The 27,067-nt window shown below is 41.1% G+C and overlaps 2 protein-coding genes across 2 annotated transcripts in view; one reads left to right on the top strand and one right to left on the bottom strand.

The window, feature by feature from the left end:
* ppap2d (phosphatidic acid phosphatase type 2D) overlaps positions 1-3,398 on the bottom strand; it is a 43,145-nt gene extending 39,747 nt beyond the window's left edge. The window contains exon 1 of the mRNA XM_052491577.1: positions 2,559-3,398. Within this exon, the coding sequence (XP_052347537.1) occupies positions 2,559-2,763 (205 nt within the window). The 5' untranslated portion in view covers positions 2,764-3,398. The remainder of the gene's footprint in view (positions 1-2,558) is intronic.
* On the top strand, positions 1,213-26,052 carry tnfsf18 (TNF superfamily member 18). Its single transcript, XM_035748029.2, has 5 exons — positions 1,213-1,836; positions 14,899-15,353; positions 15,903-15,953; positions 23,035-23,101; positions 23,215-26,052. Exons 2-5 carry the CDS (start codon positions 15,174-15,176, stop codon positions 23,577-23,579), a joined length of 663 nt encoding a protein of 220 aa, XP_035603922.2. The 5' UTR covers positions 1,213-1,836; positions 14,899-15,173; the 3' UTR covers positions 23,580-26,052.
* The last annotated feature ends 1,015 nt before the right edge of the window (positions 26,053-27,067 follow it).

Below are 27,067 nucleotides of genomic sequence, written 5' to 3'. Positions count from 1 at the left end.
GGTGGTGAATGGAGGAAGATGATGATACCAATGGTGATGGTGGTGAATGGAAGAAGAGGATGATGCCAGAGGTGATGGTGGTGAATGGAGGAAGATGATGATACCAATGGTGATGGTGGTGAATGGAAGAAGAGGATGATGCCAGAGGTGATGGTGGTGAATGGAGGAAGAGGATGATACCAATGGTGATGGTGGTGAATGGAAGAAGAGGATGATGCCAGAGGTGATGGTGGTGAATGGAGGAAGATGATGATACCAATGGTGATGGTGGTGAATGGAGGAAGATGATGATACCAGAGGTGATGGTGGTGAATGGAAGAAGAGGATGATGCCAGAGGTGATGGTGGTGAATGGGGGAAGATGATGATACCAGAGGTGATGGTGGTGAATGGAGGAAGATGATGACAAGCATGCCATGCTGCCCTTTGTCTTGAGAGACTTTAAAAAGACACTTTCTAAATCTCTCACTTCCTCTCACCCATGTTCTTTCAAGCATGCAACCCGGTGATTGAGTCAATCCTAGTGTTGCAATGCAACCGGCAGTCAGGGATAAGGAAAGTCAACACCAGCCCACATGTTCTCATTCGGCTGAGCTACGAAAAACTGAAAAAGTATATTTCCTTCCCATCTTCTGAATCTGGGCCAGTCAGTCTCTGTCTGGCACTTACCAGACACTTCCTAAACACTTGATGAGTGTCAAGCATGCTACCTAGCAGAGGAGGAGGCAATAGCATACCTGCAGGCAAGGAGGAATAACAGGCTGTACGGTGAGAGTGAACCTGTCTGTCAGTGTGTCTGTCTGGGAAGGAACAGGCAGCTCGTAACCGCCAACGGTGCTCTGGCAGACCTGTCTGTCTGCCTGGACGGGTTCCTCCTTATAGTCCTGTTTGTGTCATGTTAACAAATTCAAAACAAACCACTCTTCCCTGCTTTCACTTAGTGCCAGCACCAGAGGCTGATCAACACCCCTAACTACAACAGAGTAGCAACCCAATAGTCCCTCTGTGTTTGTGAGTGATTGTCAGATTGCATCATGTTCCACATTTTATTTTTTTACATTTTATTTCACCTTTATTTAACCAGGTAGGCTAGTTGAGAACAAGTTCTCATTTGCAACTGCGACCTGGCCAAGATAAAGCATATCAGTGTGAACAGACAACACAGAGTTACACATGGAGTAAACAATAAACAAGTCAATAACACTGTAGAAAAAAAGGGGAGTCTATATACAATGTGTGCAACAGGCATGAGGAGGTAGGCGAATAATTACAATATTGCAGATTAACACTGGAGTGATAAATGATCAGATGATCATATACAGGTAGAGAGACATTATGGCTTAACAATGATCAGCATTCACACTGTATCCGGGCCATTATCCGATGCTTTATTGAATTATATAATAGCCGCCTAATTTGGCAGAATATCTTTGTTGCACACATTAGAGATATTGTTGCCAAGTACCTCAACTCGTCCATGGAGTTGAGTGCAGACTATAAATGAACCTCTGACTCGCGATATGAGGATACTTTTTTTTTTTTAAATGTAATTCTTAAACCATTATCATGTACCTATGTTTGTCCTCTGTTGTTGCGTGCCTTTCTTTGTTTGCTGAAATCAAACAAACAAAAAATCTAATGAAACGTTATTCAAATACAACCACTGACTGTTTCCTCATTGCTGGTGCTCTAAGATGGCAACTCAGCCGCGAATGCCAATTGAATCTCAACAAGGAAAACATCGGTGGTTGTATTTGATTCACGTTTTATAAAAAAATGTATGGATTTCAGCAAAAAAATGCACGCAACAAAGGACAGACATAGGTGGACCTACAAGGTAAGTATCGAGGCATAACGACTAGGAGTTGGAGGTTCAATTCAAAAGCTCTAGAATGTGCTCACCTCAGTGGAGTTTAGATACTTGGCGAGGGAGAATGCTGTAGTGAAGCAAGGCAAACAATGAACAAGTGTCATTTTGGCATTAGAACACAAGCAGGGAAGGGGTTGCAACGTGTTTTATTCTAATGTTCTTTTCTTGGGAACCCCATGGATGGTTGTCATGGGAACTCAAGAATTCCCGGGACAACTCTCCTGCCAGCTTTTCTTCAGTGCTTAGCTTAGAGTACAGACAGACTCATTTTTGCCCTTTTGGTTAAGTGCTGAATTGGCTTTTGAAAGGACTTATTCTTGTATTGTGACCTGTTTAACTGCTAGACCTGTTGCACTTTGCCGTTGATTCTTCTCCTTAACTAATTGTGCTAATAAATGTAACGTTAATGCGTTTAATTAAATCACTTGGACAACATGTGAGAGTGAGCCGCCCTAGATGTATGTGCAATAAATGCCCATCCTGTGGCATGCATACTATTAATTATATTCATGTTAATGATATTTACCTCTGCATATTTCCTCGGAAATAAGATGGAAATACTGAGACAGGCTAAGAATTAAATGAATGCAAAGCAGACAAGCATGTCATGCTACTACGTTGAGATTCAGTCAAATAAAATGGGTAAAAGGGTGAAATAATATGCAAAGGGGGTTCACCATAATTCTTACCTACAAACAGACAGAAAACATCCAAGCCGACCAGCATCTTTCTCTTGGTACAGAGTGAACTGTCTGCAGGTTCTGCAAGGATGTGATTCTTCCCAGAGCCGTTTTCCTTCACCGCCTCCCCGGATCCCCCGTTGTCGGATAAACGCTGCTGAAGCTCAGCGTCCCGAGGAAGAGTACTAGTGTGTGTCGAGTTGAACTTTTGCATATTGTCTCGTTTAAAATACAACGTTGATGTTGTCTTGTTGCTGTTTACTGACAGTAACGTTAATTATTCCAAAGGTGAACATTCAGTCCGTCCAACGTTGAAAAATACAAATTAATGATGGCTGACTAACTTTAGCTAGCTAGCTGTGAAAACCATGTCCAACAACCAGAAGTTAAACTTGACAGGTATCAAACCGTTAGCAAAAAGCTTATCTGTGAAATGTAAGACAAATTCGACGACAGCGTAAAGAAGAGTAAAGATAAACTGAAAGAGAAGTGTTCTTGCTAGTCTAAGCAAAGCTGGCAGTTCACTGAGGTGTTGCGAGCTAAAGCGCTCACTGTCCCACTGTATCGTGTTCTGTTCAAAGTCTTCAACTACTGTAGCTGGCTAGCCACGTTACATCATGATACGTTACCCTAAAACCAACTAAATCAATATTTTAAAAGAATAACTTGCAGAACACGCATTGCTCAATTCCTCTGTCAACTTTCAAACGTGCCCATATGCCATTCATTCAACTATTCCAAATGCCCTCTCCATGTGGACTGTTTTCTGTTCAGTCCTCCTGTTCCCTCGCATTTTGTCCCTCCCCAAAACTAGGCAGACCCCCAGGAGTTTGTTTTGCAACATGTTTATATCTCCTTTGCTCCAGTCGCACCCTCTGACAACCCACACCCAGTTAGTTAAATACAGTAGTTAACCAAATAGCGACCGGGACTATCTGCATTGACCCTTTTTGCACTAACTGACTCAACTCTTACACTGCTGCTACTGTTTACTATCTGTCACTTTATGTACAGTACACATCTACATCAATTACCTCGCACAAGTACCCTGCACATCGACTCAGGATTGGTATCCCTTGTATATTGCCAAATTATCGTTACTCATTGCGTATCTATTATTATGTGTTTTACTTTTCTATTATTTCTCTATTTTCTTTAACTCTGCATTGTAGGAAGGGCCTGTAAGTAATAATTTCACTGCTAGTGCACACCTGTTGTTTACGAAGCATGTGACGAATCAAATTTAATTATCTTACTTTTTTGTTTCATACTAATAGCTTTGTTTGTTTTATTTGTTAACATCTATGTTAAGCTAGAATCAATACTATATTTGAGAGAGAATTAAGAGTATAGAAAAATATATAAATGTTTATTTAATTGCATTAATTTTTATTTCAGTGTGCTTTGATGAACTGTGGTATGTGTATTAAATTAGGTTAGTAATCAAATGTAATTGTATTTGGCACATGCTTCTTAGACAGCAGGTATAGACTAACAGTGAAATGCTTACTTAAGGGTCCTTTTCCAACAATGCAGAGTTAAAGATAAAATAGAAACAGTGACACGAGGAATAAATACACAGCGAATAACTAATACAAATAACGTGGCTATATATAGGGAGTAGAACATAATGTGGCTATATATAGGGAGTAGAACATAATGTGGCTATATATAGGGAGTAGAACATAATGTGGCTATATATAGGGGTGGCTATATATAGGGAGTAGAACATAATGTGGCTATATATAGGGAGTAGAACATAATGTGGCTATATATAGGGGTGGCTATATATAGGGAGTAGAACATAACGTGGCTATATATAGTGAGTAGAACAGAACACGGCTATATATAGGGAGTAGAACAGAACACAGCTATATATAGGGAGTACCAGTACGAGTCTACTGTATGTGCAGGGGTACGAGATAATTGACATAGCTACTATATGTACTGTACATAAAGGTAGGGGTAAAGTGACTAAGCTACAGTCTAGATTAGACAGTAGCAGCAGCATGAGTGTGTGTGTGTGTATGGTGTCAGTATGTGTGTGTGCATGTTATGTGGGTGTGGATGTATGCAGTTTGTGTTGTGGTGTCAGTGTAAGTATGTGTGAGTAGATTTGTGTGTAATGAGAGATTCCATTATATTTCCCAGGCCTACTTAAATTAGAAAAATTTAAAACGAGAGAAAATATTGCCCTTTGCCTTACACTTCAAATGTCATCGTTTGCCCAACAATATCTAATCCTTCCTTTGATCAAATAAATGGATGTATCTCTAGCATCAGTTACTTTCCTGGTCAGTGAAGGCCTAATGAGAGACCATGCAGTAGACCCTATGCCTACCCACCTATTTAATGGACATCTCCAACCCTGAATGTCTCTGCTAAAATAGTTTGTATAGGTATAACACAGTTAATTAGCATATATCTTATGACTGTCTTGTAGATGAGAATTCCTTCAAATGTATACCTTCTGATCAGTCTCAGATTTTTCCTTACACAGTGTCATGACTGTCCTGATCAGGTCAGGTTACAGGAGACCACAACCCTACAGATTCTCTCAACCCCAACAGAGGAGGAGAGATCTAGGTCTGAAGATGTGGGGGTTTTATGACCCCTGGTCATCACGCCCCTGGTAAATCTTAGGCCACAGACAAATTCCTTTGGTCCTGTTACTATGGAGAACCAGCCTCAGAACATTAAACAAGAAATAAAGGGACTTTGGAACAATGGTTTCCGTCAGCCACAATGGTGGTCATGACGATAGATGGAATATGAAAATGTATGTCATTTTTGTTTTGTTATTAAAGGTTAATAGATGACGTTATTACGGAAACATTGTAACGTCAACAGTTTAACTAGTATATGTTTGATGTTTATACATTATACATTGTATGGAAAATGTCCAAATCAAAGAGAATGTTTTGGTAAAGATGAAATGTGAAGTTAGTTGTCTAAAATTGGATTTTAATAAAATCTAGACCTTGCCCATAACTTGGTATGCCCAGAGAAGGACCCTAAAGGCGGTTATGCCCACTTCTGACACGAGGATATAAAACCTGTAAGTAAAGAATTTACAGAGAAGACTACGTGACCCAAGCTGCAGCCGAGGTCTAAAAAGTAAAACGAACCCAAAACGCAACACAAGTTTGAAGACAAAGACATATTTTTCTACCCAAGCTAAGGATGAGTAGCTGTGTCTAAGCAGGTGAATTCATGTCGAACCACCTAGCTTCCACTTCCCATCAAATCGTGGTATCTACACTGTTTCATTCCAATGCTGTGAGCTCTGAGCTACAGAGCGGTCTGTCCTCCGAAGAGCCCTTCCAGAACAAGGGCGAGGAAACAGACTCCTAAGACAAAAGGATACTGACATCGTGAGGACGACCAGAGAGGTGCGTCATTGAGCGGCCTGAATGGTCCACGCGGAGAATCCACAGAGACCTTCCCCACGTAATTACATCATTATGTTCTGACCCATAAGAGCGGCAGTTTGGGGCAAGGCTAGGGTTAGAATAAGCATAGCTGACAAATTCACCCAAATGTATATTTCTCTCGTGTACTTTCTCTTTTTCTCTCTCTTTTAAATCCTCATTGTGGGTAACACGCGCCATAGTGTGTTGGCCCGTTATACTAAGTTCTAATCAATAGCCTAGACTGTGTTTTTGTGTATGTGTATCTTTTATAATCATTTTAGCTTTCTAGTAAATACATATTCAACTAAGATTGGTGTGGTACGAACTCATTGGTGAGACCCGTGTCCGTGCAGATTCCCGGATTATACGATGTTCAGAACGAGATTGTAGAGATAACTGATTAATAGCGGTTGTTGTAAAATCGATATTCTGATATTCTTTGAGTTAATTTGGGAAATAGAAACTCAATAAAAACGTATTTTCCCATGGTGCCCTAGGTTAATGAGTTAATAATTGCTTGATTCGGTTAATCACGCAATTAGAAACTTTTAATCATTCGATGAGCAACAGTCATCATATTAACTAATACAACGTCACGACAACAGTATGGAATAGCAGGTACAAGAGGTAGGAGACTGCCACCACCTGGTGGGAGGTACAGAAATGGTCACCTCTTTCTTTTCAGAACTGTATATTAAGGTTTATTAGACAGACTACACAAGGCAAAATAACTGCAAATTCGTGCAGTAATTTTACATGATTGGTCTACAACTGCTTGCACAGGAAACATCAAACAAGGCAGCTATGTTCATGAATCAAACACATTTACTCACACGCAGGCCAATATGTTTCTCAAGTCCCTCACCAGCGTGCAAGGGTACTTCTTCTCACGTATCATTCTCAGCTATGCTACAGTCAGCCGTGGCTAGGAGCCCGATAGCATGCAAGGGTACTTCTCACGTAACATTCTCAGCTATACTACAGTATTGTGAGAGAGGAAAAGATGATTGAACAAAAGTGAGAAAATAAATAAAAATAAAATAAGGAACTAACAGCAAATTATTTAGGCTGACAGGTCTGTGTCATTACCTCCTTGTCTTATTGAATAGAGCTTCAAACTCTCAACCATTGATCTGTAGAGGTGAAGAAGAAACCATTAAGTTAGACAGGACCAATAGGCAAAAAAATTGACCAGCACAACTTGTATTTGCCCAAAATGCCATATGGTCAATCCGCCCCTGCAGGTCTACCTTTACTTTGCTTTCTCTGTTCAAATGTCAGACTCAAAGGTTATGGGATGAGTCCGGACCCCAGCAAGTGAACTAGATAGAAAGTTATAAATTCACTCTTGTCTTCAATAGAAGAGCCTAAAGCAGTAAGCAGACATTTTGATGGCCACTAGATGGCTGTAGAAAGTAATTTACTGTGTGATAGGTGGGCCAGGAGAAATGAGAAGCCTGCAGCACAGTGGAGGCTGGTGTGAGGAGCTATAGGAGGACGGGCTCATTCGAATGGCTGGAATGGAATACATGGAACAGAATCAAATTTGTGGTTTCCATATGTTAGATGTGTTTGATACCATTCCATTATTCCCTTCCAGACATTACAATGAGCCTGTCCTCCTACAGCTCCTCCCACCAGCCTCCACTGCTTTAGCAGTGATTAAAAGTTAAGCTCGCTAACCAGGCTTACATGTCTGAGAACAAAAACAAACATTGTAATTTTGAAATCCATCAAGTGGAAGAGGTGAAGAATTTTGGTCTATCCAAGAATAGTAAAGCCCCCTTTACTGGCTCAAATAGCTGACCAATCAGCCTGCTTGCCCGGATACGATGCTATTTTACTGTAAGCAAACTGACAGACTTTCAACATGCCTATAAGGAAGGCATTCAACAAGCACGGCACTTACACAGATGACTCATGTTTGGCTCAGAGAAATTGATAATAAAAAGATTGTAGGAGCTATTTTGTTAGACTTCACTGCGGCTTTTGACAGTCTGCTGCTGGAAAAACGTGTATTATCTCTTTACCCCCCCTGCTATATTGTGGATAGAGTTACCTGTCCAACAGAAGACAGAGGGTGTTTTTTAATGGAAGCCTTTGATTAAAGCCAGTGTATCTATCTATGTATGTGGACGACTCACACTATACACGTCAGCTACTACAGTGAGTGAAATCACTGCAACACTTAAAGAGATGCAGTTAGTTTCAGAATGGGAAGCAAGGAATAAGTTCATCCTAAATATTTCAAAAACTAAAAGCATTATATTTGGGACAAATAATTCACTAAATCCCGTAATAAATCATGTGGAAATGTATCAAAGTTGGTGACAAAACTTCTTGGAGTAACCCTGGATTGTAAACTGTCATGGTCAAAACAACAGTAGCTAAGATGGGGAGAAGTCTGTCAATAATAAAGTGCTGCTCTGCATTCACTATCATCAAGGCAGGTTCTAGTTTTGTCACACCTGGACTACAGTTCACTCATGTAGTCCGGTGCTACAAAGAGGGACCTCAGAAAATTACAATTGGCTCAGAACAGGGCATTACATGTACATGGAGCACTAACATTAATAATATGCATGTACATCTCTCATAAAGATGGACTTTATCACTACTTGTTGTTGGAAGTGTTGACATGCTGAATGCACCGAGGTGTCTGTTTAAACTACTTACACACAGCTCGGACATCCATGCACACCCCACAAGTTTCTTCCCAATCCCCTAGTCAAGAACAAACTACGGGAGACGCATAGTACTACATGGAGCCATGACTAAAGTACATAGAACTCTATTCCACATCAGGTAACTGATGCAAGCAGTAGAATAAGATTACAACAAAAAAAAGATAAAATCACCTTATGGAACAGTGGGGACTGAAGACACGCATGCACAATACACACACACGTACATTGTAATATTGTTGTATGGTGGTTTTATACATTTTGTATTGTAGATATGTAGTGGTGTAATAATGTTTTATGATGTACTGTTTTATCTTTTGTTTCATGTGTGATTTAAGTACCTTAATGTGTTTGGACCCCAGGAAGAGTAGCTGCTCCCTTGGCAGCAGCTTATGGGGATCCCTAATAAATAACAATACAAAGAGAACATGTTTGAACTGGAATTTCAAGTGATAGAACAAGATGCACCTGCAATACTTGGAAGATCAGCTTGTCTGCAAATTGGCTTAATACAGAGGATATTCAAGCTTGAACAAAGGACAGAGACTGACATGTTGAGTGAATATGAAGATTCATTCACAGGACTTGGATGTGTTCCAGGAGTTCATCACATACAAATAGACCCAGACGTCTCACCAGTGGTTCACTCACCCAGAAAGGTACCTGTAGCACTAAAATAAAAACTTGAAAAGGAACTGAACCGCATGGAAAAGATGTTGTCGCCAGGCAAACTGAGGCTTCTGAAAGGATATACATCTTGGTGACAATCGTCAAGCCAAACAAAATATGGGTATGCATGGACCAACAGGATCTTAAAGCCATCAAGAGAGAACATTATATTTTACGTACCATTGAAGAGGAAGTTGCTGAAATGCCCAACGCTAAAGGTATTTTCAGTGGTTGATGCAAACCAAGGATTCTGGAAAATCCAACTGGATGAAGAGAGCTCCTGACTACACATCAATATGCTGTTTGGGAGGTATTCATTCAAGAGACTGCTCTTCTGAATCGCATCCCTCCAGAGGTGCCTCGCGCAGAATTCGGAAGGTCTGAAAGGTGTGGTAAACATCATGGATGACATTCTTGTCTTGGGTGATGACACAGAGCAGCACAACCAGAGACTGAGATAACTACTAGACAGACTGAAAAGCATCAACTTGAAATTGAATACAGACAAGTGCAAAATCAGAATGACAGAAATTCTCTACATTGACATGTGTTAAGCAAAGAAGACTTGAAACCAGCCTCCAAAAAGGTCAGATCAACACAAGAAAGGCCAGGGATAGAGGACAAGCAGCACTTCAGAGGTTCATGGGAATCTTGCAGTATATTACAAGATTCATCCCAAATCTCTCAGATGTCAATGCACCACTGAGACAACTGCTGGAAGCAGACATTCATGGGACTGGGAGTCTGCACAGGAGCAGAGCTTCAAAAGCATGAAAACACTTCTAATCAAATCTGTCACATGCGCCGAATACAAAAGGTACCTTACAGTGAAATGCTTACTCACAAGCCCTTAACCAACAACGCAGTTAAGAATAATGTGTTAAGTAAAACATTGAAAAGTAAAAAAATATAAAATGAAAGTTACAAATAATTAAAGAGCAGCAGTAAAATAACAGTAGAGAAGATATATACAGAGGGTACCAGTACACAGTCAATGTGCGGATGGGGGGGGGGCAATGCAAATAGCCATCTGATTAGCTTGTCAGCAATGCGCCAGTGTTAATGTACTATGATGTAAAAAAAAAAACGGACTATCTTTGGATGATCAAGCCCAGTTGGCTTGGGAGCTGTGACCCTGCAAGATGGTCAGCCAATCACATACGGGTCAAGATCCGTCAGACTGTCAAAAGAGATATGCTCAAATTGAAAAAGAGCTAACGGCGAAAGTGTATGGCTGCAAGAAGTTTTATCAGTACCTGTATGGAAAACAGATCCAGGTGGAGTCAGACCACAAACCCTTGGAAACAATCTTCAAGAAGTCACTCCAAAAAGTACCAGCCAGACTGCAGAGAATGCTGATGAGACTACAGAGATACAGTCTACATGTGACAGACAAACCAGGAAAGGAGATACACGTGAATGATGCACTGAGCCGAGCATACCTGAAGGATTAGAGAGATAAATTGTTCGATGGTGAGCTGGATGTAAACTACATTGATCAAAAACCTCCTGTTTCAGAGGAGAAACTGCAGCAATTCAAAACAGCAACAGCAGAAGATGGAGAGTTAAAACTGGTCACAGAAACAGCTAAAAAAGGATGGCCAGACACGAGAGGGAAAGTTGCAAAGAAAATACAGCACCACTGCACCTTCAGAGAGGACTTGAAATACTCAGGACTGCTGTTCAAAAGTTCAAACTTGTCCCCTCAGAAAATGAGAAGAAATCTGAAAAATCCATGATGCACACATGGGAATTGTAAAATGTAAGGAAAGAGGAAGGGAAGTTCTGTTCTGGCCAGGCATGGCTAAATAGATTGAAGATGTAACAAAATATGCAGTCTGCACGTCCCATCCAATATAAGAGAGAGCTTGGGCCAAAGTTAGAGTAGACCTCTTCCATTACAATGACACAGAATTCCTACTATGTGTGGATTACTACAAAATACCCAGAAATCTCCAAGTTCAGTGGGACAGCAAGTAAACACATAATTACAGCACTAAAGTCGATCTTTGCAAGGCATGGGGTGATCAGCGTTTTGTGCCCAAACAATGGAAGACCGCTTGTGAGTCAAGAAATGTCTTGTGAGTCAAGAGTTTTCTACCAGCTAAGAGTTCAAACATGTCACGTCGAGCCCTAGATTTCCACAGTCAAACGGCCAAGCTGAGAGAGTAGTTCAGACTGAAGAACCTGTTATAAAAAGCAATTTTTTTGTACCTTAATTTATCTAGGTAAGTAAGTTAAGAACAAAATCTTATTTACTATGATGGCTTGGGAACAGTGGGTTAATCTGCCTTGTTCAGATTTTTGTGGTACAAACAACAGATTTTTACTTTGTCAGCCCAGGGATTTGATCTTGCAACCTTTCGGTTACTGGCCCAACGCTCTAACCACTAGACTACCTGCCACCCCACATACAGTGCATTTGGAAAATATTCAGACCCCTTGACATTTTCCACATTTTGTTACGTTACAGCCATATTCTAAATTTGATTAATTTTATTTTTCTTCTCAATCTACACACAATACCCCTTAATGACAAATCGAAAACATGTTTATAAATTCCTGCAAATGTATAAAAAAAACTAAAACATAAATAATACCTTATTTACATAACAAATTCAGACCCTTTGTTATGAGACGCGAAATTGAGCTCAGGTGCATCCTGTTTCCATTGATCATCCTTGAGATGTTTCTAAAACTTGATTGGAGTCCACCTGTGGTAAATTCAATTGATTGGACATGATTTGGAAATGGCACACACCTGCCTATATATGGTCTCAAGGTTGACAGTGCATGTCAGAGCAAAAACCAAGCTATGAGGTCGAAGGAATTTTCCGTAGAACTCAGAGACAGGATTGTGTCGAGGCACAGGTCTGGGGAAGGGTACCAAAACATTTCTGTAGCATCGAAGGTCCTCAAGAACACAGTGGCCTCCATTCTTAAATGGAAGAAGTTTGGAACCACCAATACTCTTACTAGACCTGGCCGTCTGGCAAGACTGAGCATTCGGGGGAGGAGGGCCTTGGTCAGGGAGGTGACAAAGAACCTGATGGTCACTCTGAATGAGCTCCTCTTTGGAGATGGGAGAACCTTCCAGAAGGACAACCATCTCTGCAGCACTCTACTAATCAGGCCTTTATGGTAGAGTGGCCAGACGGAAGCCACTCCTCAGTAAAAGGCACATGACATTCCACTTGGTGTTTGCCAAAAGGCAACTAAAGGACTCAGATCATGAGAAACAAGATTCTCTGGTCTGATGAAACCAAGATGGAACTCTTTGGCCTAAATGCCAAGTGTCACGTCTGAAGGAAACCTGTCACCATCTCTATGGTGAAGCATCATGCTGTGGGACTGGGAGACTAGTCAAGGTCGAGGATAAGATGAACGGAGAAAAGTAGAGAGAGATCCTTGATGAAAACCTGCTCTGGAGCGCACAGGACCTCAGACTGGGGCGAAGGTTCACCTTCCAAATTGACAAATACACTAACCAAGACAGCGCATGAGTGGCTTCGGGAAAAGACTCTGAATGTCCTTGAGTGGCCCAGCCAGAGCCTGTACTTGAACCCGATCAAACGTCTCTGGAGAGACCTGAAAATAGCTGTACAGCAACATTCCCCATTCAACCTGACAGAGCTTGAGAGGATTTGCAGAGAAGAATGGGAGAAACTCCCAAAATACAGGTGTGCCAAGCTTGTAGCTTCATACCCAAGAAGACTCAAGGCTGTAATCACTGCCAAAGGTGCTTCAACAAAGTACTGAGTAAATGGTCTGAATACTTAAGTAAATGTGATTTCAGTTTTTCATTTTATTTCCAAAAATATTTGATATTTTTTTCTTTGTCATTATGGGGTATTGTGTGTAGATTGATGAGGAAAAACGATTTAATCAATTTTAGAATAAGGCTGTTACATAGTGAATACTTAGCTCTCATTGAGTAAAGAAACACCCCTGGATGGAGTATGTCTCTCAAAGTTTTTTAAGTCAGAGAGATTGTTAAATCCAGGACTCTATCAGCATATCAGGAACAGGCTCACAAGCAGACAACAGAGACAAAACACTACCTTGACCAAAGCACATGTTAGCTTTTGGTCATGAAGGAAGGAGAACGCGTCAGGAACAGACAAGACAACAAATAGCAACCAGCGATTTTAGTTGGAAAACATGACCAGCCAAGGTCATATATAGTACAAACACAAAATAAGAGAATCTACTGAAGGAACCCGAGACACCTGTTAAAAACACATGAAACAACACACCCAGAGAGACACTCAGAAACCATAATGGACTTACCTTATCCAGTGGAAAGAGAACCTGAAACAAGAGTCAGCCTGGAAGAAAACTACTCATCTGAGTGCTCTCCAATACCAACAACACCAAAACAAACAATGTAAAGCAACAATGTAAACACTGACACACCAGTGAATTCAACTCGTTATGGAAGACCTATCAGAATGCCAATTCTGTCAGTGTTTGTAGTTCAAACAGAGACGGTTGAAAAACAAACAAAAACCAAAATAGAAAAATAAAACATTGACAAGACATGAATAATAACAAATGTCATGACTATTGTGATGTCTATATTACCAAGAAAAAAAGCAATGCTTGTTTGCATATTGTTTGCAATGTGAAACACTGAGTTGAAAGAACATTGTTTTGAGAAACAAATGATCCAAAGGGAGAAGTCATGTACATACTTACCCGTAGTGCCTGAGGGCTGCTCTGTTACTATTTACTACATGTCATCTGTACTTTGCACTTCACCAATTACGTCAGATAAACATGGTTATTGTACCCGCATTCCTGTGTGCTAGTATATTACAAAGCCTATTGCTCATATGTCACAACAAAGGAAAGGTCAGTTATTTCCTTTACAACCTAAACAACGTTAGAAACAGAGAGTAGTATCCAACTTCCACTTAAGGAAGTGTTTTTGTTCCATAATGTCGATCTAATCATCATATGTGTAGGTGTTGTTTTGGCCTTTGTCATCACTAACCAGGTCAGTGTACTCAAATACCAAGATTGACACCTTAACCCTGTTGTGTGGTCCAGACACTTTTCCCAGGTCAGCCACAAGTCACCAAAGTGACACCATAAGAGGTGCACAGCACAGCCTGGCATGCAGCTGAGACTGGGAGATTTTAGAGATGCAAACATTTGAAACACAACCTTGTGACCTGTTATCATATTAATGCACTGAAGAGTGGGGTTTGAATATGTTGACTTGACCTGTATTTTACGAAAGTACTTTCGCACAGAAAGAGAAAGAGGAAAAGAATAGAAAAAGAAAGTGAATCACGCAGACACACCAGGAATGTGAATGGACTCACATTGAACGGTGCCAAAACACTATCAAAATCTATCAGTTCGATTTGGTTTATAGTAGTAGCTGACAAATCACATTGTAAAATGTATTTAGGGGAAGGATGTGAATGACTCATTTTCACTTAAAGGTCTATGTTTATCACGCCCTCGTTTTCTCATTGGTTGTGAGTGGTGTTCCTTTTTCTCTATGAGAGTAGTGTGAATAGTAGGAGGGCCATTCCCCTACGTGAAGAGTTACCTATCTTTGTTTTCCTTCAGTCACTCAGGAAAGTACCAGCCCGACCTGCCTCCTGTCCTGGACAGCTACAGAGGAACACAGAGCAGAACACAGACATAAAGACGTCCTCATCGGATACAGACGCAACACACACACAGCAGTGTTCTGAGGTTTCACAGCAGAGGAAGCCAAGAGGACAAACACACACAGTGGCTCCATCTCTCTCTCTTCCTGCACGCCCTCTGCTGCATCTCAGGGGACTGAGGTTGCTCTACCCGTGCCTCTCTCCCCCCCCACAGCCGGACGTTGCAGATTGATGATGCCGCAGCAGTCAATGGATCGCTGTGAGGTTTCAGAGAACTACCACAATCATAGCCCGGGGGCCCAGGAGAGCCAGCGGCGCCTGGTCAGTGGACTCCTTCTCTGGGTCGGTCTCCTCACCGTCAGCCACGTGGTCTCCATCACCCTACTCGTCATCACCAGGCCACACGCACTGGTAAGACTGCTAACCTGCATAGACACACACTTACACACTCTCTGGTGTGTGTTAACTATGTAATGCTGTTGCTAGTTTTTTATTTTAAAAAAAGAGTCCCTGACCATCACAACTTAGGGAGGGACATAGTTAGTGATATCAAGTTGAATTAAATCTGAGATATGTATTGTAGCTCACTTTGTGTAAAACTAAGATGAGATCTTGAAGTTGGATCAATGTGTGTCAATAGAGAGGTGTATTGTAGCTGTGGTAACACCGGCCTGTTGCACCTGTTGAGTACGAGCCTCTGAAGTGGTTTCAGTAGCATCACAGCTGGTGGGGGAAACGCATCACTATGTGTGGTTTAGCACTGGTGACATCAGAACCCTGTTCTCCAATATGAAAGGGCTGGGTGTGTGCTACTGAATGATCACTGTGTATATCATATTAATACTGTTTCATAAAGCCTAGAGTAGAGCTGAATACAAATGTCTTTCTCAGGCAAAATGTAGTTACTTACAAGTTACTGATAGGACAATCATCATGATATTTCCCATCTCCCTCCCCCAGCCTCTGCCAGAAATAGTTTCAGCTCCAAAACCCACAGCAGACTCATCTCTGGTAAGCTAACCACAAGACGGGTTTAAACATGTTTCCAACCACTAAACAAGTTTTAACATGTCCCATGCAAACGTTTGGTTCATTTTTGCCCCCTCCAAGACAGAGAGTATTCATAACATCATCATATACATTATTATATATATATCATATACATCATCATATATCATTATCATATATCATATCATCATCATATATCATCATCATCATCATATACATGGCCTGCCAATAGGATATACAATAGACCAGGGTTTCCTAAAACTCAGTCCTGGGGTCTCCCTGGGGTACACGTTTTGGGTTTTGCCCTAGTACTACACAGCTGTTTCAAATAATCAAGGCTTGATTATTTGAATAAACTGTGGTGCTAGGGCAAAAACCAAAACGTGTACCTGTGGGAGGACCCCGGACCAAGTTTTGGAAACCCGCCAATAGATCATTTTGAATGCATCTTGGAAGGGACCTGAGCCTAGGCTAGGCCATACCTCGTCAGTCTCGCTTTCTCTGTCTGACTTATCATCCTCCAGGCTCTCAGACAGTAGAGGGCTCAACCACCAGCCTCATCGCACTGCAGGGGAAGGTGACATGTCATAACATCACATCCACATACAGGGAAATGCCACTGTGCAGATTTTCCTTCTCTGAAATCAGATTTCAATCTCTGTTTTTCAATCATGAACGTGTGGCATACTCCATTAGTAAGTGTTAATGGAGGCAACTAGTTGAAATTCATTCCTAAATGTGATAGGCATGCAACATCTAGCCCAAATCCAGACATCTTTATTATTATTTAATGTATCAATAAGCCGGGTCTCAAGGCATTCCACAGAGCTTGTGAGGAATCGCCGACCCGTTGTTTTAGCAGCATCGTGTTGGATGGTATCCGTATGTTTTAGCAGCATGTTTCCCGTGTTGGATGGTATCCGTAATCGTTTCTGATGGAAACGTTGTCGTACATGTTTTAGCAGCATGTTTCCCGTGTTGGATGGTATCCGTAATCGTTTCTGATGGAAACGTTGTGGTACATGTTTTAGCAGCATGTTTCCCGTGTTGGATGGTATCCGTAATCAGCATGTTTCTGATTGGATGGTAACGTTTCTGATGGTACATGTTTTAGCAGCATGTTTCCCGTGTTGGATGGTATCCGTAATCGTTTCTGATGGAAACGTTGTGGTACATGTTTTAGCAGCATGTTTCCGGTGTTGGATGGTATCCGTAATCGTTTCTGATGGTAACGTTGTGGTACATGTTTTAGCAGCATGTTTCCCGTGTTGGATGGTATCCGTAATCGTTTCTGATGGTAAACGTTGTGGAAACGTACATGTTTTAGCAGCATGTTTCCCGTGTTGGATGGTATCCGTAATCGTTTCTGATGGAAACGTTGTGGTACATGTTTTAGCAGCATGTTTCCGGTGTTGGATGGTATCCGTAATCGTTTCTGATGGAAACGTTGTGGTACATGTTTTAGCAGCATGTTTCCCGTGTTGGATGGTATCCGTAATCGTTTCTGATGGAAACGTTGTCGTACATGTTTTAGCAGCATGTTTCCGTGTTGGATGGTATCCGTAATCGTTTCTGATGGAAACGTTGTCGTGGTATCCGTATGTTTTAGCAGCATGTTTCCCGTGTTGGATGGTATCCGTAATCGTTTCTGATGGAAACGTTGTCGTACATGTTTTAGCAGCATGTTTCCCGTGTTGGATGGTATCTGTAATCGTTTCTGATGGAAACGTTGTGGTACATGTTTTAGCAGCATGTTTCCGGTGTTGGATGGTATCCGTAATCGTTTCTGATGGAAACGTTGTGGTACATGTTTTAGCAGCATGTTTCCCGTGTTGGATGGTATCCGTAATCGTTTCTGATGGAAACGTTGTGGTACATGTTTTAGCAGCATGTTTCCCGTGTTGGATGGTATCCGTAATCGTTTCTGATGGAAACGTTGTGGTACATGTTTTAGCAGCATGTTTCCGGTGTTGGATGGTATCCGTAATCGTTTCTGATGGAAACGTTGTCGTACATGTTTTAGCAGCATGTTTCCCGTGTTGGATGGTATCCGTAATCGTTTCTGATGGTAACGTTGTGGTACATGTTTTAGCAGCATGTTTCCCGTGTTGGATGGTATCCGTAATCGTTTCTGATGGAAACGTTGTGGTACATGTTTTAGCAGCATGTTTCCCGTGTTGGATGGTATCCGTAATCGTTTCTGATGGAAACGTTGTGGTACATGTTTTAGCAGCATGTTTCCCGTGTTGGATGGTATCCGTAATCGTTTCTGATGGAAACGTTGTCGTACATGTTTTAGCAGCATGTTTCCGTGTTGGATGGTATCCGTAATCGTTTCTGATGGTAACGTTGTGGTACATGTTTTAGCAGCATGTTTCCGGTGTTGGATGGTATCCGTAATCGTTTCTGATGGAAACGTTGTGGTACATGTTTTAGCAGCATGTTTCCCGTGTTGGATGGTATCCGTAATCGTTTCTGATGGAAACGTTGTGGTACATGTTTTAGCAGCATGTTTCCCGTGTTGGATGGTATCCGTAATCGTTTCTGATGGAAACGTTGTGGTACATGTTTTAGCAGCATGTTTCCCGTGTTGGATGGTATCCGTAATCGTTTCTGATGGTAACGTTGTGGTACATGTTTTAGCAGCATGTTTCCCGTGTTGGATGGTATCCGTAATCGTTTCTGATGGAAACGTTGTGGTACATGTTTTAGCAGCATGTTTCCCGTGTTGGATGGTATCCGTAATCGTTTCTGATGGAAACGTTGTGGTACATGTTTTAGCAGCATGTTTCCCGTGTTGGATGGTATCCGTAATCGTTTCTGATGGAAACGTTGTCGTACATGTTTTAGCAGCATGTTTCCCGTGTTGGATGGTATCCGTAATCGTTTCTGATGGTAACGTTGTGGTACATGTTTTAGCAGCATGTTTCCCGTGTTGGATGGTATCCGTAATCGTTTCTGATGGTAACGTTGTCGTACATGTTTTAGCAGCATGTTTCCCGTGTTGGATGGTATCCGTAATCGTTTCTGATGGAAACGTTGTGGTACATGTTTTAGCAGCATGTTTCCGGTGTTGGATGGTATCCGTAATCGTTTCTGATGAAAACGTTGTGGTACATGTTTTAGCAGCATGTTTCCGGTGTTGGATGGTATCCGTAATCGTTTCTGATGGAAACGTTGTTGTTTGTGTCACTGAGCAGTGCACAAGAAAGTATTATATCCATTCGTTTGATGCTAACCTCATCCCCTCCAATTTAATTAAAAGATGGATTCCCCAACTGAGCACTCACATGGTACACTCTCGCTTCTGGACAAAGAGACAAAGAGAATGTCAGCAATCAGACAATAAAATGTCACTTAAGGCCCCAAAAAGGGTAGGGCCAGCTCTGACTGCATGTGTGGATATGAGTGTGAGTTTGCAGGCCACTGCAGCCCATCATGATGAGGTCAGATAGTATGTGGCCCCCTTCCCCATCAAAGTTGCACATCCCTGCCCTATATGGAACATTACTGTTAAAATAACTGTGCTTACTGTTATATCTGTATAAGTGACAGCAAACTCTGTAGGGATATGTAACATCTAGACATAAGTAATATAATAACTACAGGTTCTGCTATGCCCATTGTACAGAAACAGTAGAAAGGCAGATATCTTTTCTTTTTTTTAAGTTGTTAAGCTTGGAGGTTTAGGTTTGCTTGTTGGACACTATAAATAAACAGTAAATATTTCACTGAAATATAAAACGCACAACAGAATAAACAATCACCTTAATGGAGGTCTGAGTCACTATACTGGTTGCTCTCCCAATGCCTCTCCAAACACAGCCAACTAAAAAATAAATCCACTATTGCAGTGGCAACACAGAACAATAGAACATTTGTAATATTGTCACATACAGTACCAGTCAAAAGTTGACACGCCTACTCAGGGTTTATTGTTTATTTAGTCTATTTTCCACATTGTAGAATAATAGTGAAGACATCAAATCTATGAAATAACACATATGGAATCTTGCAGTAACCAAAAAAGTGTTAAACAAATCAAAATATATTTTAGATTTGAGATTCTTCAAAGTAGCCACCCTTTGCCTTGATGACAGCTTTGCACAGTCTTGGCATTCACTCATCCAGCTTCATGAGGTAGTCACCTGGAATGTATTTCCATTAACAGGTGTGCCTTGTTAAAAGTGAATTTGTGGATATTTTTTCCTTCGTTTGAGCCAATCAGTTGTGTTGTGACAAGGTATGGAACATATACAGAAGATGGTATTTTACCAAATAGCACTAAGTCCATATTATGGCAAGAACAGCTCAAATGAGCAAAGATAAATGACAGTCCATCATTACTTTAGGACATAAAGGTCAGTCAATGTGGAACATTTCAAGAACTTTAAGCGTTTCTTAAAGTGCAATCGCAAAAACCATCAAGCGCTATGATGAAACTGGCTCTCATGAGGACCGCCACAGGAATGGAAGACCCAGAGTTACCTCTGCTGCAGAGGATAAGTTCATTAGAGTTAACTGTCTCTCATGAGGACCGCCACAGGAATGGAAGACCCAGAGTTACCTCTGCTGCAGAGGATAAGTTCATTAGTTACCAGCCTCAGAAATTGCAGCCCAAATAAATGCTTCACAGAGTTCAAATAGCAGACACATCAACTGTTCAGAGGAGACTGTGTGAATCAGGTCTTAATTTTTCAAATTGCTGCAAAGAAACCACTACTAAAGGACACCAATAATAAGAAGAGACTTGCTTGGGCCAAGAAACACGAGCAATGGACATTAGAATGGTGGAAATCTTCCCTTCAGTCTGATGACTCCAAATTTGAGATGTTTGGTTCCAACTGCCATGTATTTTTGAGATGCAGAGTAGGTGAAAGGATGATCTCTACATGTGTTGTTCCCACCATGAAGCATGGAGGAGGAGGTGTGGTGGTGTTGGGGTGCTTTGCTGGTGACAGTGATTGATTTACAATAAGGCACACTTAACCTGCATGGCTACCACAGCATTACATCCCATCTGGTTTGCGCTTAGTGGGACTATCATTTGTTTTTCAACAGGACAATGACCCAACACACCTCCAAGCTGTGTAAGGACCATTTGACCAAGAAAGAGAGTGATGGAGTGCTGCATCAGATGACCTGGCCTCCACAATCACCCAACCTCAACCCATTCGAGATGGTTTAGGATTAGTTTTTTTTAAACCTTTATTTAATTAACTAGGCAAGTCAGTTAAGAACAAAATCTTATTTTCAATGACAGCCTAAGAACAGTGGGTTAACTGCCTGTTCAGGGGCAGAACGACAGATTTGTACCTTGTCAGCTCATAGTTCAGTTAAAAATAAATCAAATATCTTACAATCAATCAAAAAAGAAATTCATTAAACAAAATCAACCTGCTTTTCTGTAAAAAAAAATAAAAAAATCCAATCAGGTCCCTACACAGGCTATAAAGACCCCTGTGAGGGCGGGACATTCACTAGCGACAATAGTCCTTGCAGTGCTTCTGCCAAGAAGTCTTGGAGCCCCAAAAACTTATCGGCTGCAGATATAATGATGTCCATCTTCTTGGACTTCTTAGACACTTCGTCACTGTGGCTATAAATGCCACAAAATCCACTTTCTTCACAATGAGTGTATCCAGATCACTCAATTGACTTAAAACACTAGCAACTGGTTGGAATGCATCCACCTCCATATCTTCAACACTGTGGCCTCTTGCTCCTTCAACTCTCTTCACTGCCTCCACATAAGAGATCTGCTGCCAGCCCTGATTCTTGGCACCTCAACCTCTTTCACCCTAACAGGGCACTCAAGGAAGTCCAGAGAATGATCCCCACCACAGTTGCAACATTTTCCATTGACAGGATTCTTCAATACTATACTTCTCCCATCTGCAAAGATTTGACACATAACCATATCCTTTACAAATTCCACACTGTAATGGTTTGACACAAATGCTCTCACCACGTACCTCACATACTGTATCCAATCTTCACATATTCAGGTAGTCTCCTCAAACAACAATAATATCGATAGGCTTTTCTCCTTCATTCCATTTACCATATGGGTCAGGTGACGTGCACTGACCACTCCTGGGATTTTCTCCTTCCTTCCATTTACCATATGGGTCAGGTGACGTGCACTGACCACTCCTGGGATTTTCTCCTTCCTTCCATTTACCATATGGGTCAGGTGACGTGCACTGACCACTCCTGGGATTTTCTCCTTCCTTCCATTTACCATATGGGTCAGGTGACGTGCACTGACCACTCCTGGGATTTTTGACGAAGGTACTCATGCACAGACTCCAGCTATAACTCCTTTGGCAGGCATTTATTCTGTTCTTCATCAACACAAACAAGGCCACTTCTAGTCACCTTGATTGAATCCACCTTTCCCACTGCTTTCTTCACATATTACTAATATTACTAATGGATTTCCCAAATTAACCTCCTTGTCCAAAAAAACTCAGTCCAATAAGAAATGCATTATTGGACCGGTCGTTGTCTTCTACTACAACTTTTGCTAGTTTTGTTCTATTCTTTGATTTCACAATTTTCTATTCATTGTCACGCACTTCACTTGCCGCACTTTCAGGTTCAAGCACAGTCGCCATTTCCTCCACTCAAGCCATTTACTATTGACACCACTGCAATGACAGCTTAGACTAGTTTAGTCTGGTCTACTTTGTTAATTGACTTGACTAATTGGCTTTTATACCTTCCTGCCTGCGCTTCCCTAAATAGGGTCCCCAGGGAAACATAGACAACAGCTGTAGTTCGTACCCTGTCACAGATAAAAAGGATAGTTTGAAGATCATACTTTGTTCCAGGGTTGGGGTTAATTATATTTCAATTCCAGTCAATTCAGGAAGTACACTGAAATTCAAATTCCAGTTCCAATTATCTTCAGTGCTTTTCAATGAAAATTACTTTTGAATTGACTGGAATTGAAATGGAATTGACAACAATCCTTCTTTGTTTTACTGTTAGGATTTGATTTGTGTTGCTTGGATTCCCACCATTACTTTAATGAGTAGAGAGATCAGTGACTAATGACAAGTTATTTCTGTCTCCACAGAGCATACCCCTGGAGACACAAAGAGTGCCATGGCAAATGCTCACCTTTGAACCCACAAGTATAGATGGTGAGAGTTCTTAGAAGGTTCAGTCTCTATGAATTTTTAAATATAGTCACAATTAATTTATATTCCAATTCTAGTCACATTATTGATGCCAGTTTTCAATTTATCATCCACAGATAATGATGTCTCGGTGGCGAGAAGTGGGATCAAGTGGAAGACTCAGTCCAAGGCAAATAATTTTGTCTCCCTAAAGGGCGGATCCCTGACCATCAACCAGGATGGTTGTTACTTCCTGTATCTTCAGGTGACTCTGGAGACACCAGAGGTGTCTGGACAGCACATAGTGAGAGTGAACAAGCCCAACAGAGTCCTGCTGGAAGTAAGGATGACCAACACCTCCCTCAGCACAGGGTTCCTGGGCAGGGCTGTGGATCTAGCAGCCTCTGACACCCTCACAGTCACTGTCTCCCCTGGTGCCAGGATCAACACCAGCTACACCGCCACATACCTGGGCATCATAGGTCCAAAATTATATCTGTAGATTCTATTGGATATAGACACTCCTGTCTTCATAGACACATGCTGGGGGATAGATCTGGGAATCATTTGGCAGGGGTTGATTGAATAGATCCTGGGGATCTGGAGTTAACTGGGATCAACCCATCATCTCACCACCTGTCAGAGAGATGGAGAAGTGGGGAAGATCATGTGGGAGACACCGTATATTTGACTGAAACTGATTCAGTCCGACTCCCTGCTCATCACAGAAGATTATTCCACTCCTTTATCCTCTACCTAGCCTTCCAACTGGTTTTGAGCTGCAAGGATTTTCTTTCCAGAATTCTACAGATTGTTTTATTTTATTTTTTATTTAACCTATATTTAACTAGGCAAGTCAGTTAAGAACAAATCCTTATTTTCAATGAGGGCCAACCAAAATGCAAAAGGCCTCCTGCAGGGAAAGGGGATTAAAAATGTAATATAATAATGCGTCTTGTAATGTTGGAAAAATATGTTTAAAAGTGTTGGTCATCATGGGTTATGGGTTGTACTGTTACTTTAGCATGTTTCTCTCTTGGATGAAGTAGCACTGTTTTTATCGCTCAGGATTATAGTTAGTATGTTTTTCCAGTACCGGTAAATATTGTTTTTTAAGCTATGAACGAGGGGATTGTTTTATCAAGTCATGTGCACAGGGTTGTTGAGAGAATGCACAGTATCAACATATCTTTAATGATTACTTTAATATTTGCGTACTGCTTTGTATTTAAAATATGATTTTTTAAATATATTTATGTCTTATTACAATATTATCTTATTATTATTTTCTTATTTATTTTATATATCTATTTTGAAGGACATGTTGAGTATGTTGTAGGATGAGATGTAGAGATAGTCAATTAATGTATGTCACTAACCAGGTTCCATTAAATCGTTTTATGCGAGTAAAGTACGTCAGGTAAAACATTTAATGACAGGCCTGATGGAAACGGTAAACCTTCCAAATGTAGACAAAACAAAATACGCTATACAAGGTGGGATCTTTTTGTGTCGGTAAAATTAGTTATGCGAGAAATGGCAGTGGAAACACCTTTATGCGCAAATATTGATGTAATAACCATTATATCGAAGTAAATTTGGAGTCACGCCATGATAAATGGTGTGGTTCTCCCACTACGACTCGGGAAAGCATGCAGTTCATTAGGCTACAGATTAAATACATTATGATGAACTTCACAGGGTGGTGAATGTGCATGGTGATGCTCCTTTCCAATAAATATCAACACCTTTCTTCAGGTGACATGATGATCGATTCTTGGCTGCCTTTTGACAAATACAAATAATATTGCTCTTATCCAATAATCGCATAATGTTGGTAGCCTACGGCACTGTATCTGCGAGTTGTTGGCTGTTCCAAGAACAGAGTGCACATTTCCTACTCCATCAGTAGAGTTGAAAATGCGATGGAAACCCATTTTCCATTCGGGAGGCTACATGGGAATTTAACGGCAGAAGTTATTGTTATCTGCACTACGTCCTCAAGCACAGCCTTTTACCCATAAAAAAAGTATGTTTGATGGAAACATCCCTGGCGGGGGAATGCACATTTCGTTTTAGCAGATTTTAGAATATTAGCATGAAAATCTATCGCAAATTGAATGGAAACCGACTTTATAGCGCCAAATAAGTTAGAATAAAATGTACGTTGTTACGAATTCCACAACGGAAGTTCCTGCTGGGAAACAGGAATGCAATCTATTATATTAAGAAAGCACTGGATTTATTTTTCTCCAAACAAATAAATGAAGTACAGTATTTGACTTGTATATGGCTTTTATTTCACCTTCAACTATTGTTTGTTGAAGCCAAAATGACAGAAATGTGGACTAATTCATGACATGTTGTGAAATTATATGAAAATAAAGCACACATAGATTTAAGTATAATTGTGTCATACCAACGCTGTGGGGGATGAGAGCTATTATAAACAGATGTGAAACCACCAGATGTGAATCATTACCAACACAGTGAAATAAGGGTCAAATCGAACTACAGATGTAGGATCATCATTTGATCCCCCTGTTGCAGAATAACTTGTAGTATATTTGAGGTTTAAAAAGGCTTCTAAAGTTTGTCATCTCTACACTGAAATTTCAGACTTGATTTTCCATTAAGAAAAATGTATATACAGTCCATTCAGAAAGTATTCAGACCCCTGGACTTTTTCCACATTTTGTTACATTACAGCCTTACTCTAAAATGGATTAAATTGTTTTCCCCCTCATCAATCTACTGTCACGCCCAAACAATAGAGAGCCCTCTGGGTTCTAGCGTTTGTATTTCTATGTTGGTGGTTTGTATGGTTCCCAATTAGAGGCAGCTGGTAATTGTTGCCTCTAATTTGGGATCATATTTAGGTAGCCCTTTTTCCCATCTGTGTTTGTTGGGATATTGTTTTGTGTGAGTGCATTCTGCACCACATAGTTCACGGTCGTTGTGTGTTTATTGTTTTGTGTGAGTGCATTCTGCACAAATAAACATATGGAACTCAACACACGCTGCGCCTTGGTTCGTCCATTATCACGACCGTGACATCTACACACATTAGCCCATAATGAGAAAGCAAAAACAGGCTTTTACAAATGTTTGCAAATGTATATAAAATTTAAAAAATGGAAATATCACATTTACATAAGTATTCAGACCCTTTACTCAGTACTTTGTTGAAGCACCTTTGGCAACGATTACAGTCTCGAGTCTTCTTGGGTATGATGCTACAAGAAGCTTGGCACACCTGTATTTGGGGAGTTTATCCTATTCTTCTCTGCAGATCCTCTCAAGCTCTGTCAGGTTGGATGGAGAGCTATTTTCAGGTCTCTCCAGAGACGTTTGATCGGATTCAAGTACAAGCTCTGGCTGGGCCACTCAACTTGTCAGAAGTCACTCCTGCATTGTCTTGGCTGTGTGCTTAGAGTCATTGACCTGTTGGAAGGTGAACCTTCGTCCCAGTCTAAGGTCCTGAGTGCTCTGGAGCAGGTTTTCATCATGAATCTCTTTATACTTTGCTCTGTTCGTCTTTCCCTCGATCCTGACTAGTTTGCCAGTGCATGCCACTGAAAAACATCCCCACAGCATGATGCTGCCACCACCATGCTTCACCGTAGGGATGGTGCCAGGTCTCCTCCAGACGTAACGCTTGGCATTCAGGCCAAATAGTTCAATCTTGGTTTCATCAGACCAGAGAATATTGTTTCTCATGGTCTAAGAGTCATTAGGTGCCCTTTGGCAAACTCCAAGCGGGCTGTCATGTGCCTTTTACTGGGGATTGGCTTCCGTCTGGCCACTCTACCATAAAGACCTGATTGGTGGAGTGCTGCAGAGATGGTTGTCCTTCTGGAAGGTTCTCCTATCTCCACAGTGGAACTCTGGAGCTCTGTCAGGGTGACCATTGGATTCTTGGTCACCTCCCTGAAGAAGGTCCTTCTCCCCCGATTGCTCAGTTTGGTCGGGAGCCTAGCTCTAGCAAGA

This window comes from Oncorhynchus keta, chromosome 32 (assembly GCF_023373465.1).
Source record: "Oncorhynchus keta strain PuntledgeMale-10-30-2019 chromosome 32, Oket_V2, whole genome shotgun sequence".
NCBI lineage: Eukaryota > Metazoa > Chordata > Actinopteri > Salmoniformes > Salmonidae > Oncorhynchus > Oncorhynchus keta.
Note: the sequence above shows the minus strand (reverse complement) of the source record. Positions and strands in the feature narration are given on the sequence as shown.

What these genes read in the sequence shown, in the direction of transcription:
- tnfsf18 (XM_035748029.2), top strand. Translation starts at nt 15,174, where the DNA reads ATGATGCCGCAGCAGTCAATGGATCGCTGTGAGGTTTCAGAGAACTAC. An exon ending in TCACCAGGCCACACGCACTG is followed by an intron (nt 15,354 to 15,902) that starts GTAAGACTGCTA and finishes TCCCTCCCCCAG; the next exon opens with CCTCTGCCAGAAATAGTTTC. An exon ending in CCACAGCAGACTCATCTCTG is followed by an intron (nt 15,954 to 23,034) that starts GTAAGCTAACCA and finishes CTGTCTCCACAG; the next exon opens with AGCATACCCCTGGAGACACA.